The 15,792-nt window shown below is 32.8% G+C and overlaps 1 protein-coding gene across 1 annotated transcript; it reads right to left on the reverse strand.

Annotated features, from left to right (window-relative positions):
* Nucleotides 1-1,085: 1,085 nt before the first annotated feature.
* LOC132286552 (type I inositol polyphosphate 5-phosphatase 2) lies at nt 1,086-8,888 on the reverse strand. The gene is made up of 11 exons (XM_059788901.1): nt 8,520-8,888; nt 8,303-8,414; nt 8,128-8,220; nt 7,715-7,802; nt 7,501-7,605; nt 5,444-6,278; nt 4,717-4,901; nt 3,892-4,000; nt 3,066-3,214; nt 2,397-2,648; nt 1,086-1,498 (listed from the first exon to the last, which is right to left on the reverse strand). The coding sequence occupies exons 1-10, from the start codon at nt 8,547-8,549 to the stop codon at nt 2,456-2,458; spliced, it is 1,899 nt and encodes a 632-aa protein (XP_059644884.1). The 5' UTR covers nt 8,550-8,888; the 3' UTR covers nt 1,086-1,498; nt 2,397-2,455.
* Between the last annotated feature and the right edge of the window lie 6,904 nt (nt 8,889-15,792).

Consider the following 15,792-nt stretch of genomic DNA (forward strand, 5'->3'; position numbering starts at 1 on the left):
TAGTTGTTGGAGTGAAATGTATGTAGCCAATCATTTTGAAGGCGTCTCAATTATTATTGTACCATTTTTATGGCCCATTCAAATATCAAACATCCACTTGACATTACCTAACATGCTAATAGTCACTGATGTCAATCCATATGTCACAATGATAGAAATAATAATGAGAATAGAGTTGTGCTGTGACAAAACTATTTGACTTTCATTTGGTGGATGAGATGGCTCTATATTCTGTGATTTTCATGTACTATAACCATTAATTATGAAAATGATATTTCGAATAAAGGTTTTAGATAGGATGAAAGTAAGGTGAGCCTCACATGAATGCATCTATTGAATATGTATCTTAGTTTATATGGTCTCTAATATATATATATATATATATCACTCATAGCAGTGTGTTGTTTGTTTGTTTGTTTATGGCTTTTTGTCTAATAGTTGTTGTCAGATCTATGTTAAGATCTTATTATATAGTATGTCTCAGTCATATATAGCTTTAAGAACTTAGTAACGTCTCAATCTATATGTCTACACTTAATCAAAGGATGTTTCTGCAACATTCATTTCATGTCGTCGACTTTTAGTAACTCATATACAGTCATCTATTTTTTATTTCATCCTTATCTTTTTTTTTTTTTTCTAATGAAAAAAGATTTTAACAAAAGAGTAATGAGTAGTGTCTTATACCATAGGTATCCAATGCTATAGTTGTGATTTCTGAAACTTAATATATAGTGTGTATGTCTACAGTGTCTAACTCAAAAAGCTCAAGGCTCTATCCCACCTTCAATTGGATTTTATATTCCCCCATTGTTTTTTTAGGTTTTCTAGGCTTACAACTTACTGTCCCACCTTTTTTGTCGGAAAAATTGGATTCAATTGTCAACAAGGATTTATTACTGGTTTTGTTCGAAAATAGGATTTACTATGGATTCAATTTAATATGGCACATGGTTTCGTAAACCCTCCCGATCAAAATCAAGTAGGTTTTATATATTTTCATGTGGGAAAACAAATCTAAATGTAAGCAAATTTGGGTGACATTCAAAATAACTGCAAGCCAACCAACTTTATCAAGACAAAAATGAAAAAAAAAAAAAATCTTTCATCAAGGTTAGTCCGGTACAAGTTCCTCCCAAAAAGTGAAAAAGAAAGAGATATGTATTATGTACAAACATAGGTTTCAAATTAACCATACCCATTAAACAACGCAACACAAGGTTCCTGTCTACCATATATACCTTTAGGGGTTCACCCCTAAAATTCCCACTGTGTTGAATATCATATCCCAGAAACTCCTCAACTACAACATAAACCAAAATTTTCACAAATTACATTTTCTGAATCCTCCACACACCACTCTTATTCCTTGTCATCGTCTCGAAAATGTTGAATTTTGCATGCTGATCCTCGTTTGTTATGTGAGCTAGATCTTCCCGGCCGTCAAAAGGGCTTGCAGTTCCATGCTATAATTATTTACCCTGCTTGAATGGGAGGTCTTTAAAAAATAAAAAAAGAGAGCATGTGTTATTCTATATTCTTTGAAATACAACAGCAAACCTATGTTAACATTATTCTATATTCTTTGAAGTATCAATATCAAAATAAACAGTGAGTTTCAATTAGTAATGATATTTAGTAGAAAAAATGTTAATGTGACTGGTCAACATGGTAAGCATCAATGGTGATTTCTTTAGAAGTTCAATTAACCAGAGAGTTTACCATTGAACTACTGATGTTTTAGGATATATGACAGTTCTGCAGTAGGAACGCTGATGGGAAATCATTTAGATTTCGGAAATGGCAACGGAAAGTTTGTTGGAATAAATAGGTATAAATCCTAAAAATATATACATCTTTGTATAAATATATGAATGTGTTATTGTATTCCACACATAAGAACTCCCAAGTGGTAATCACCAAACAGATGTCTAATTTGTGCATGCAAGTGTGAACTGAGACAACTTAGGCAGCTCTAGATCACTCTCTCTTGGTATGAACGATTTGTACAGCAATGTATTATGTTTTTTTGTTGTAAAGACAAAATTGAGATCAATAACATATATCCTCATCCAGTTAACCTAGACATTGATAACACGTTACCTGAACTCTTCCGTTACCCTCAACGTGCCCATGTCGACATGACACAACATGAACATGGCTATGAAATATGTATCCAATACGTGTACCCTAATTGGACCACCTAGATCCTCTAACTATGAAGAAAAAATTACTTAAATTTACTAGCGAAGAAGAGTTCCTTACCTATCAGAGATGGAATCTCTCATACATTACATTTTTAAGTAGCACATGATTACTATTATTTTTTTGAAAGGTAAATGAGTAGCACATTATTTTTTCAAGAATGCAAAACAGTGGTATTGATGATCACTCACTTTTTTTTGTGATGTTTGATCACTTGTCTGGCGCAATCAACTAAGTTAGTTTTCCGTCTTTAATCCAGAAAAATCGCAGGATGGACTGCTGCAGTACTGAAATTGAGGGCCCTCTGGAGCTTCCGATGGTCAAAGACTTCGACTTCAACCAGGAAGATTGAACTGACTGGCCGATGATCTGAGAGCCTTATCTCTGCTTGCTTATAAGAAAGCTGCTTTATGCCTTTCCCCAACCATAATATACGATCACACCTGCACAACATACCGAGTATGTATTAACAACTACCTATATACTGGGGACAAAGGCCTCGTAAAGGTGACTCTATATCAACAATCACACTGTCAATGCTCAATTATATAATTTCATGATTTAAGTTGGTGAAAACAGGTCTCTCTCTATCCGGATATAAGAATGCTTGGCAGAATTTCTGTTCAATACTATCATAAGTCGTGTCAGCTGAGTGACTTGAGTCAGGATCAGAAAAAACTAGTCGTACTGAATTTAGGTTGAGTCAATTTAATTGAGCCCATCTTGTTACATATTGTGGCATTTCTGATGCTTGGAACAAAATGGCAATATGCACCACATTTATGTCATATTTCTCCCTACTAATTTATTTCTTCAATTCCAGGTTTTGCAGTCTTGCTATACAAGAAAGTCATACTTACCATGCTGGAGATCTCTTTTTCTCCCCTTCTTTTGGGTTTTCACCAACATATCTATCAGAGTCAAATGCATATTTGTAAGTAGGTGGAAAATTTATCACTCCCTCCTTCCATCCATAGAATACATGCCCACGGCGAAGTTCTCTGATAAGCTGCATCATGTTGCCTTGAGTCAATTCCTCATTTCAAGACAAACCATGAATATATCAAAACAAAAAAATTGAGGGGCATCCTTCGAAGAGGAAAACAATAATCATAAATACTAGGGGTGTTTTTCCCAAAATATAATAGAAAAATGATCCAAATTATCCATTAATATTCTCAACAACAGTCGCACATACACCCCAAAAGAAAAAAAGCCATTGACTAGTTGATAGATGATAGATCCATCGATTCGACAACTGACTAAATTGTAATAAAAATGCCCAAGAATTACACTCCCATCAACTTCCATTCAAGAATTATGATCTCTGAACAAAGAGGCCCTAGTATATGTAATCTAACTTTCTAAAATACAATATCAGAATTCCTGTAGCCCTTTCTAAAAAAAAAATGCCCGAGAATTGAAGTTTTTGCCCCTAAAGGCCCAAAATTCCAAAGACTCTTCCCTGGTGGGTAAAATCTTCTTAGAGATATAATATATTAATATGAATTAGACACCAATTACAGTCCTAGATATCAAATAAGATCCATATTTGAATTTGGTCCGCAGTTTTACCAATAGCACATTTTATCTTCTTTTTTTTTTTTTAATTACAATCACGCAGAAAGTAGGCAGGTTTTGAGATTTAGAATCATATTTGCATAAAGTTTGTGTTTTAAGTCTCACCTGATCACTATTGAGAAGTTCATTCCACTGTCTCTTTGCAACAAGCTTCCTAACCTCTGCGTCCAACATCTTGAGACGGTAATTCAAATCCCCAAACCAGAATATCTGACTGTTTACAGAAGCACCCAATCACAAATTGATGTTGAACAAATTTTTTTAAGATGCATTTAAAAGAGGAAGAAGATTCCCAATTAGAATGACTGAATCAACAGCTGGCTGCAAACTATGTGGTTTAAAGTTCAACTCTTTGGGACTTCCTAAAAATTGTAACCAACTTAGTCGAGCTTGAGAATTTTTTTCCCCCATACATAAACTAAATAACAAGAATGCTCTTATTATTGTCCTTCTTAACAGATCACACCCAAACTCAAAACATTCGATTGACTAGTTTAATGCCATTTAGAAAATAGAAGAATCGGTCGAACAAGCACAAAGTTTTTTAATTGACTTACAAGAAAACCTAACTACAGGTTCTGAAAAATTATGAAAAGCTATAATAAGTTTGAGTTTGATCCTTTTCTTTTTTCTTTTTTATTTTTTTGGCTTTTTCATAACTTCATTTTTCATTATTGATGCAAAACAGACCTTTGTATGTTGATCCAACGATACTCTTCCAATCTCTTAATTTTTGGAAAAAGAGAGATTATTTATATCACCACTTTTATGAAACTTAAAATTTACTTTTATATATATATATACAAAAGAATCTGAGCAATCCATATTCATGTGGCTAATGACTCAATCTGATTTCCAAGCAACATGGTACTCGCATGAGTAGACAATAACTCTATGTAGATTTAATTTCAATGACAAAATGAAGCTTACTCATGAGAAGGAATTGTTTGTGGTTGATCAGAATCAATGACAGAAGAGAATTGAGTACGTCTTAAGATCTCATACACGTCGGAATTACGCCTCTGTTCATCACCATCCTTATGACCAGAGGTCAAATGAGAACAAACAAAGCATAGCCGTGTTTGAAAAAGAGACATGCTAATAGAGACGGATCCCTGTATCAGAAACCATCAATTAACTAGACTGATAACTCACAATGTCAAAACAAATATGAACAGTTCTCAATCAATGCATACGTAACAGTGACAAGTAGGTGCATCTATAATACTACAATCATCAGCCAGTAGGCAATCACACAAGCTCCACACTAAGATATGGAGTGCAATATTTTGTTTCATAAAATGGAAAAATAAGTGAATATTGAATAACCATCATCCCCTTTGCATTGTCTATGAAATGAAAGTGGCATCCTTCCTTAGAAGGATGCAGCATGATAGTAATAATAGGACAGTGGTTTCAATATAAGTACGGTATGAAATATAATTTTGCAAAGGCATTGTATCCAACAATGCCACTGCTTTTTTTTTTTTTTTTAATCTTTTTCCCATTATTTACCAACAAATGTGTATAAGGCAGCATGTCAATAATTACATGGTAGTTCAAGTTCTTTAGCATTGCAATGGAGACACTCAAGACACATGCTAGTGCAAACTTGACACAGGTTGGCGCACTATTAATTGGAAAGGAGATGTGATACCTTGTTTCCCATGTAGCCCATAAGCCCGACTCCAACAGGAGAGACTTTCAAGTTGTTTATACGTCTCCTTAAGCTTTGACGCACCCAAATTGATACGTATATCCCAACCATCTGCTTGCTGACTATCCGCACAAACCTAGGACGTGCCTTTACTCCATCTTCTAGAAGCTCACTTTCGTGTTGCACCTCTGAAATATCTAAAAAGGAATCATCCTCCTCTTCAGAAAATTGATCGGAGACATCTGAAAGGGAATCAAGAACTTCAGGCTTCTCTTGTTGATCCATCCAGATCAATCCTAGGTTTCCAGAGCTCTGATGTGATCGTCTCAGTCGACCACCATTAAGTGCAATATTCTGAGGGCTAAACGTTAGAAGATTATCCATCCAATCAGAGCCAAGTCTTGGAGAACTGCTCAACACTCTGCGCAATTTCAAACTAGAAGAACGGTATTGAGGTGTTGCATCAAATGACTGTTCAGGCCAATCCAATCTACTGTCATTGTCAATGCCATATATTCTTCTTAACTGCAGTTTCTTATCCATACCAATTATCCCCTTCAGTTTACATCCTTCATAGAATTTATCCTTAGTGGTGCCCATCAAATCCTCGCTTATCGTCTCTAATGCAGGAGTCTCGATCTCATCCGCAAGAATATCAGCGGCAGAAGACGTCCTAAATACTGGAGAAGGTGGGGCACTATAGCTCTTGTGTTTGGTTTCAGGTTCCAAAGTTCCATTCAAAGTTCTACGAATTATTGCCTCCCATTTTGGAATTGGCCTGCTATCCTCAGCTCCAAGTACATTCCCAGCATTCAAAGGGACCACCTCTTGGAAACTGTTAAATGTAAATAGAGACTTAGCATTCAATCATGATTATATCAAAATTTAAACGTCATGGCAACCAAAAGAATTAATACAAGAAATGGAATTGTACTTCCTGCTATTGTGGAAGAGAAGAATATCTAACACTAATTGCAGCAATGGATGCACTATAAACAATTCCAAAACGTTGATTTATGTGTCAGTAGACTTATTATACCATAAGTGCAGTTCTCTGAAGGCCAATTTTCTTTCTTCTATAAGGAGTTGCAGCATTTCAAGAATTCAGTTCCAAACCTTGCACACCGTAAGTGAGAATCATACCAGTAAACCAAATGCCCACTAAGGAAAAGTTGCGAAGTGAGGTTTGAAAAAAAAAAAAAGCAAACAGAAAATCTCTCTCTCTCTCAAGCCACTAAAGTTTGTTATATCATCTCTTTTCATTTGCTATTACTTTGGCGATGTCTGTAATTTGTCTGACCATTAAATAATTATCTGTAAAACATATGGTCATTAACCAAGTAATGTTGCCCTTCAAGGACTGTTTTGATTTGGGCCCTCTGACATGAACTAGTTGTAATCAATTCAAATTATCTATTAATGCTTATTAAGCAACCCAAAACTGGCTTTTTTTGGTAGAATTGTAACATATTATTGTTAGATGTCTGCACTTGTTGAGGATTTTTATCAAATTATGCTTAATAATAAGTTTCTTATATTTCTTCTCAACTTCTTGCTCTATTTGTAGATAGAGCAACTAATAAGAATTCAATATGTGTGTGTGTGAGTGTGTGTGTGTGTGAAAGAAATCCACTTGCAGCACCTATCTTACCATCACCAGTATTGCCTAGTCATTTTGACAAATACTAAAAGAACAGTAAGCCTCCATTAATGGCACTCCACTAATAAACAGGTAGATAGAAATTGAACACAGAAGGTTGTGTGCACAGTTGTGTACTCATAAAAATAATCGTAAACTATTTTCCTTTATGTATTTATCTAAACACCGAAGCCCATAAGATTTTTATGATCTCCATGTTGATTAAATGGTCATAATACATGATCTCAGAACTTCTGCTTATTTACAAATTAATAAAGAAAATTTGCCCCATGCACTCAATTTATTGAATGCAGGTGCACATATAAATTGTGACACACTCAAGAGAATAGACTCTATGTTGATTAATTGCCATGTATGCAGAATTTTAATGCATTTATAAACCTGAGGAAGTACTCACCCAAGAATGTAAATGTCTGCTGGTTCTTGCATACAAAGCCACTCGTCAATATCAAGATCCTCGTATGGATGTCTTCCAGCAACATTCCAAGTGCCTATTGTCACTCTGCAGTAAAAAAAGAAGCTCTGTAGGATATCAGCGAGTACCAAAAACTATAATTTGAGTTTCAATACCAGAAACGCAGAAACCAGATCCAATTAGTTCGGAGCCAAACCTCACATCTTTAGTATTTATATATTGAGCTCGTAGAGTTTCTGATTTCCCTCTTCTGTGCCTTAAGGAATAGCCCTTCGAAGGTGTCCCTGTATAAATAGGACATTGAAACAGCACAACCTTGAGATGGTCATCAGATGGGAAAAAGTATTAAGATAACAGGAATATCCATCAATCTTTATTAAGCTCTTTTATTGAAAATTAAATATTAAAAATCTCAAGCTGAATTAAATTATCGATAACACATCAAAATTTTAGTCAATATGAGGACTACTTAAGAATGAAGCAAGTGAATTGCCGACAGTAAGTCATAACAAAACTTTCAGAGACAATAGTTTAATGAAGAAAAAAAGAAAAAAAAAAAGGAACAAAGATGAAATCTTTAGCAAATACAGTTTATTTAAAATATATTGCCTGAAGTTTGAGTTGGGCAAACAGATTGTTTCCTCTGCATTCGACTGGCACGATCGACACCCACATGCACTCTTGCATCTCTAGGAGACTCGGCTGGATGAAAAGTGCAAAAGAATGATGAAGCAGGGGAAAGTGCAAGAAATTAAATGGCATGGTTAAATTACGAAAAGCATACCATCATCCTCGCTCTCTGCTTCAGTTTCAGTGTCAATTTCATCTTCACTAAAATCACACACCTTGGGCTGAATATTTAGCCATTTCTTCATCACAATGGAAGGCCAAAAGACCTGCAAACAAATGCAATTGTTGACAAATCATCGAGAAACATGTAATTGACATCGAAATCACACGAGAACACAAGAAAAGTAGTACTACAGCACTTCCAATAGTACCTCAGAACGTTTGGCTCTCCGGGTTTTCATTGTCCTATGATCGAATATACAGAACAGCAGCTCAGAAAGGAGATTTTGAAAATGCAGGCAGAAACACAAGGTATAGTCTTTTTTTTTTTTATACCAAATGAGAGGTTTGAAGGACCATTGCAAACAAAGCGTGTCTATGGGTTGGGGTTGGCTTCTTTGAAGCCAAACATAAAGAGGATTCGTAATAGGACCAACTAGAAAGGACAGAAGAAATAATGGTCAAGTTTCACAGACATCCACAACCTCAACTTGAAAGAAAAAAAAAAAATACTCAAATGGTCCTAACGCCTAACGCGTCTCATTGAAAAACAAAAGCATCATATCATTGAAAAATTCAAATAAATCCAAAAAAAGTTACATAACAATTAGAATGCATTGCATCATTGAAAATTTTAATGAATCCAAAAAAAAAGTTAAATAACAATTAGAATGTCATTTTCAGTTATAACGAACCTGTTGAACTAAATGAATCGATGCCACATCCATAACTTTCAGCAAAGTAGTGGGTAAAGATGAGGCATTCAAATCAACTGTTAAAGAAAAAATCTTGAAATGCCATTTTATTTAAAGTACAATAAATATTAAAAGTTACAACAGTCTAAAGATATTAAATAAATTAAGAAAAAGCAATTTTGGCTCCTCATAAAATCTAATAATCTATGCTAGACTGACCCATTAATTATATAATAGGCCACTCCTTAACAAACACAAACTCTGATTAAGACTTGTAACTACCAAGCTAAATCATCCCATAATGAACAAATTCAATATAATTTTAAAAAACCCACATCACATAACACAACCAGAAACATGGCAAAAAACAAAAACAAACAAAAGCAGGTCTGTGATTAAAATATTACAGTTGGAGTCAAATAATTTATTAAGAACTAAATTACGATATCTTTTTGTTTAGGGACCGCTGTAGACTTACCGGTTGGACGGTATATTAAATATAAGTATAGAGATAATATATACAGAGATCATTAGTAGGTCGGCACAAATTAATTTCCTTTTCTTTATGGTAGAACCAATTATATATAAAAGGTTGTATGTCTCTATATATATATAGAGAGAGAGAGAGAGAGAGAGAGACGAAGGGGGTAGTGGGGGGTTGTTGGGCTGAAGAGGGTAAAGTAAAATTACCCATGACTTATCCAGTGGGAAGGCAAATCAGGGGTGGGCCCAGAGCACTATTGGTGGTGGTTGATTAAGTACAGCTTTGTGAAAAATAAATTAAAATTGATTTAAAGGTAACTTTTAATAACAGCTATGGGAAATAGAATAACTAAATCAAAATGAAATCTAGGATTTTTGTTGGGCAAATAGTGTATAGTTGCAGAGTGGTAGTAGTTATCTGAGCTGTTTTTTTTTTTTTTTTTTCGTGGTTTAGGAAATGTCTAATCTGTTTACATCTGAGCTGAGATTGAGAATATATGGTGGTGGGCGTGTCAAGTGGGCAAGTGTACGATAGCTGTACTTACTGTGGGAAAACAAACCTGGAGGGGCTGGCTTCACTTTTCGTGTTGGCTCCTGCAAGGTGACAGCAACCCATTTCTTGGCTGCGGCATCAACTCGATCATGGCTGATGTATTGCATACTGAATCTCTCTATCTATCTACTACATGTCGATATATATATATATATATTATAACTAACAGCATCTTTAACTGTACGTTAAAACACTATTTTGTGTAAATCGCATAACGTGTAAGGTTTTTTTTTATCTCTGACAATTTGTTAAGATGCACAAATTTGTAAAATTGTTGTGTACACAATTTTTTTACACAGTCACATAAGCATATATATTCTCTCGGCCTTCTTTCCCATTCTATTAACGAATTAACTATATATTAAGTAGGCCTGTAAAAATTATGTAGAATCTGATTGATTGTTATTAAAGGGTATATTTTTACACAAAAAAATATAAAATAACCGTTAAAACTAAAAATAAATAATCTATTTTGAATAAATCTATTATGACATATCAGATTTATACAAATATATATATACATACACATAACGAGATGTTCAGAAAAAAAAAAATTCTCATTGTGCAAGAAATCTTTGTTTTAATTTGTGCAAATGAGAATATTATTTCAATTTTGAAATTAAAACATCTAAAATACCCTCATTATTGTTAAAAATATATATATATAATTAAATATTTTATATATGGTATATAAATACATAGTATAAAAAGTATGTACATATAAAAGTATGTATATCCATGAGAAAAAGAATCTACTTGCACAATCTTCATCGAGTCCAACACACTTTTTTTTTGGCATTCATTATTTTCGGTGACTTCTATATTTGTCAATCTTGCTCCCCCAAACAATGAACTAATACGAGATATTATACATAAAAATCAAATCCACTTGTAAATAAAATTCTTATAATAAAATTCACTTGGTATAACAATTATACCAAATAGAATAGACGTTACTCACTATTTAAATAAGAATTATTCCTTGAAGAGGGACAGCATATAAAACTATAACCACTATATATATTCCAAAGCAAAAAGATAAACTAAGTACTGAGATATTATGTGACCTTTTATTACAATAAAAAATATATATATTCTATGCTAATTATAATTACCACAAATGCCACGACAGCTACAGCTGTCACTCACTTAACATAAGTAGTGCACAAACAGTGAGTCGTCGACGTCAAGAAACCGTAAAGTGATTGTTCCATTTAACCACATAGTAACATTATTGCATCAACCATCGTGGTGGTGACCAAAGAGTTCATTGTCCACATCCACCTCCAAACAAAAGTTCGCATCAAATTGTTAAAAATCATCACAATTAAATAATCAATCTTTTGTGGTGCAAAAGGTTGTTGGACCACGCCCCTCATATATGTTATGTAATAATAATCACCAAAAGTCCAAAACACACTACATTTTGTCATATTTTCTCTTTTTCATAGAATGTCTACCATGAGTTTTAAAGTCTAGGTATTATAGTCGTATTTTCCGGATGATAAAAGGTTAGGTTTAAGTGTCCCACCTTATTATTATAAGTTTGAATTTCTTTCTGCTTATCCTAACTTCATTAACTACAAACTTTTCAAAAACAAAACAAATAAAAACTAAACTAAGATATTTGTGCCTAATGTAACTCCCACCAGCATTAGAAACTTTTACTCCTCATTAAAACCCATTAGTGCAATTGCACTTTTTGATTTCAAACGGACCCACACAATTAAATCAATGTTTAAAAAATTGGAAAATTATAGTAGTAGTTACTTTTAGGCCCACAGTACTTATTCCTAATTTTCCAAAAAGTTAAAATCATAAAATTCTCTTATACTTTTAAAATCGTGTATAAATCCTTCAGTAAAATTTTTAAAAAAATTCCATGAACTAACAAAACTTATCAAATTATCTCAAATTCGTGACCAACAAATTAAATGGGCTGTGAAATGTCAAATTTGACTTTACTATTTAATGTTAAATTAGAAACTATAATTATTATTTAAAATTACAAAATATATCTTCCCAAAGTACTTACAAAAATGTTAATTAAAAATTATTAAATCAAATTTGACTTTCAAATTGTTTGAGAAAAAAACGAGGATATATTTTTAATTTTAAAATAAAATTTTAATTTAATATTAAATAATAAGGTCAAATTTGACATTTCATGAACCATTTAAGAGTTGGAAGTATCTTGAAAAGTTTTGTTAGTTATTTTACTAAGATTTTATGTACGATTTTAAAAGTGGGGTTTTATAATTTTAACCCTTTTTTTTTCTTTCAAATCTCCACCTTCCAATCACCCAGTTCATATGCAAAATTCAGTTCGCCTGCCACTAATGTGAACTGAAGTTAAAACTCAGACATTTCAAATTTGTTAAGAGTATGAGATTTCAGTTTTAATTGAACTTACAAATTGATCTCAACTCAAGTCAGTTCATTTGAAACCCTAATTAAATTAGGCCAAAATTTGTTGTGATTGAAAACAGCTAAGCTCTATCTTCAAATTTTATTAATCTGATAATGACTTTTTAGGTATCTTATAGTAACGATCTCAGGTTAGTCTACAAGTAGCAATCAAATCCAGTTAAATTCCAACCGATCTCTCATTTTTTTTTCTTTCTAAAATATATGTTTGAATTGAACCGTGAAATAATTGAAAGAGAAAGGGGACAATACCTATACGCACTATCGTCGCCGTCGTCATCAATGATCAAACCGATCCAAAACCAGCACAATCTCTCTGTAAAAGTCCAAAATAAACAATCATTTATCAAACTCCGAGAGGGAGCGAGAGTTGAAAAAGAAAATCAGTAAATCGCCTTTACATTTTCCTGTTAGGGGCATGGACCACTTTAGAGAGAGAAAGTATGTGTGTTTTTAGAGAGAGAGAGATTGAACGACGTCGGAGTGTCTGTATGGGATGGGTCGAGGAAACCGATTGGATAGAGATCAAAAGAAAGAGAAGAGTAGTGAGAATGACGTCGTCCATTCGCCGACTCTATCCAGTGCGACGAATTTGACATCTTCGTTGCCGACCTCTAGAGAGAAGGCAACAAATCGGGAAATTTCTAAAAAGAGTCTACCTTTTCGCGCCTTTTTTAGATTATGACTTCGACAAGCTGATAGTGAAATGACAAATTACCCCTTGCCATTTACACCATTTTTTTTTTTTAAGTAATTCAGCCACCCAATTTTGTTTTGCCCAAACTTGAACTCTTAGAGCCGTGTTTGGTACTGAAAGCAAATTTATAACAGCTTTATTAATAAAATAGATTGTATAAAGCACTTTTTATACTTGAAATATTTTTAAATTTGTTTGATAATAATGTTGCTTAAAGCATTTTTATTATTAATTTGACAATATTATATTTATACTAAAATTTTGTTAATTTTCTAATATTAAATATTATAAAATGTCATTGTGTTCAATAATTTATAAATTTCAACTTGTATCTCTTTTTTAATTTTTTTTTATTTTTAATATCACATATTTTGTTTATAATATTGAATGTGTATTTAGTACTAAAATATAAATGGAATGTAGTTGGAGAGTCCTAGAATAAATAGAATATTGTTTGGTGTTTATTTCTAACAGGGACAAAATTGTATTCATAAAAAATATAAATGGATTACATTGTCTAAAAAATTTGGTTACCTACAAAGATAAACCTCTATCTATAACGCAGTTTTAAAAGTTACAATTTTTAACTTAATTTAAATGCGTTTTTTTTTTACCTAACCTCTACCACCTATAAGGGTTTTTATTTATTTTTTATTTTTTTTTCACCAAACACATTGGACCACAATTTTTTATAATGAAAGTGCTTTTGAATAGTAAAGAAGCAATCCCAAACACCCACTTAGACATTTTCGTTTATAAGGTAAAGGAACCTCAATGATCATCTTCATTTATACTTTTAAAAAAAACTAACATATAAACTTCGTTTATCTTTTAAATTCAAAATTTAAAATGGCTTATTATGTTAAACATATTTCATTATAATGAGACCTTCCCAAAAAGGAAGTTTCATTACTTGAAAAGAATACACAATACAACATACTACCACACATATATATAGATGAATTGCACCGCCTTTGTTTGCTTGTTCTTGATATTGGCGCCTTCATCTTTCTCCAATCAAGTAGTTAATCATCACTCCACCAATCAAATGATTGTATATGCATCAGCACACCAATTACAGAAGTGCACATCATAATACCAATTTCATCAATACGCATATTGTATAACACTCCCCTTTGGGTCCACTAATTTACACTAAGAATATGCCTCGTTAAAGTCTTGCTAGAAAAAATCCAATGGGATAAAATCTAACAAAGGAAAAATAGTACAATATTCTTGTATATGTGAAAATGGTATTGCATAGGTTAAAATTGCCTCATTAAAACTTTACTAGAAAAACCCAGTGAAATAAGCGAAGAAAAAAAGAGTACAATATGCCAATACTTTTCTAATCATTACTCCCCCTTAAATGCATATTTGTTGCATTACTTCAGCATGGAAAATCTTTGAGTTTCAATATCGTGCATCAGTTTCTCGAATGTTGTACCATAGAGCTCAACTACATGCGCGCATTCCCGGCTTGGTTCATGAATTGCGAGTATCTTGAAATGATTTGAAGAAGTTTGTAATTTATTGTTTGCTTCATAGATCGCCTTGATATAGTAGTATTGTTACAAGTTAATCAGTATCTTGTTTGCGATCAAGCTTTACGTGGATTCAGAAAGATAATCTGCATCTGCATAACTGAATTTGTCAAAGTAAAATTAAAAATGTGATTAAATCCATTATAGGAGAGTATGTCGTCTCTTTATGTCAATACCAGGTATTTGAGAGAAACCTTGTACTACCAGTCATGCTTTGTATCTTAATTTCCCTCATTTCATTATGGTACAAATATTCATTTACAAGCTTATTACCTTGTAAGGACTATAGGTCCAAGTATTTTTTTTTTTAAATTCGCCTGTATTATTTCTTTTTATTTTGGCCAATCATTTTACATTGATGTTTTTGACTTTCAGGATCCTTATCAGTGTCTTAATATCAAGAGCAACTTCAATTAAAAATATATATTGTCGACAATATTTTTCTTTTCACTATAATTTATTGAGATTTTATTATTGTCAAGTACATATGCCTCTTTAAGGGCATGTGTCTCATTAAGAGCAATTAGTTTATCATGTTTAGGTGCCTAGGCCTCATTAAAGGCCTTTGCCCCATTAGGAGGTATTTGTTTAGAAAATCTAGATTGATCAATCATTTTATTACTCTATTTATGAGAGTGACATCTTCAAGAGTGTCAATTTCTTTATGTACCTTTTTATTTTGTTGCTCTCTTTAGAGTGGCCTCTCTAGGAGCGCCAACTCCTTTATGTAATTTTTCTTATGCCTTCCTTTTCGGGAATAGTATCTTTTGCACCAACAGGTCTACTACGCTTCAAACGTATTTTAGATGCATTTGTTGCAATATTAATGGATTGTCTTATATATATGGATATCGATCTTAATTCGAAACTTTGCAACTGGCATATAATTACTTTCTTGATACCACTGAACATTCAAAAATTTTATCTAGTCTTCTAGTTGTGACGTCTCTCCTCCTAATGGTTGAAAAATTACAAAGATTTCCTTAAGGATATCATCTTTTAAAAATATAAGATATCTTATATAAAAAAATCCAAACCAAGTGTATTGTGCAAAAAATATATCTTTATCATTTATTTTCTGGAATA

The sequence above is a fragment of the Cornus florida genome, unplaced genomic scaffold, assembly GCF_030987335.1.
Source record: "Cornus florida cultivar Cherokee Brave unplaced genomic scaffold, ASM3098733v1 CherokeeBrave_3.0.0_Hap2_Chr11, whole genome shotgun sequence".
NCBI classification, from domain to species: Eukaryota; Viridiplantae; Streptophyta; class Magnoliopsida; order Cornales; family Cornaceae; genus Cornus; species Cornus florida.

Excerpts from the sequence above, each read along its gene's own strand:
- LOC132286552 (XM_059788901.1), bottom strand. The coding sequence starts at position 8,549 with ATGAAAACCCGGAGAGCCAAACGTTCTGAG. Across the intron at positions 7,803-8,127 it reads TTGCCCAACTCAAACTTCAG|GGACACCTTCGAAGGGCTAT; the intron begins GCAATATATTTT and ends CTATTTATACAG. Across the intron at positions 3,215-3,891 it reads AACTTCTCAATAGTGATCAG|CTTATCAGAGAACTTCGCCG; the intron begins GTGAGACTTAAA and ends AACATGATGCAG.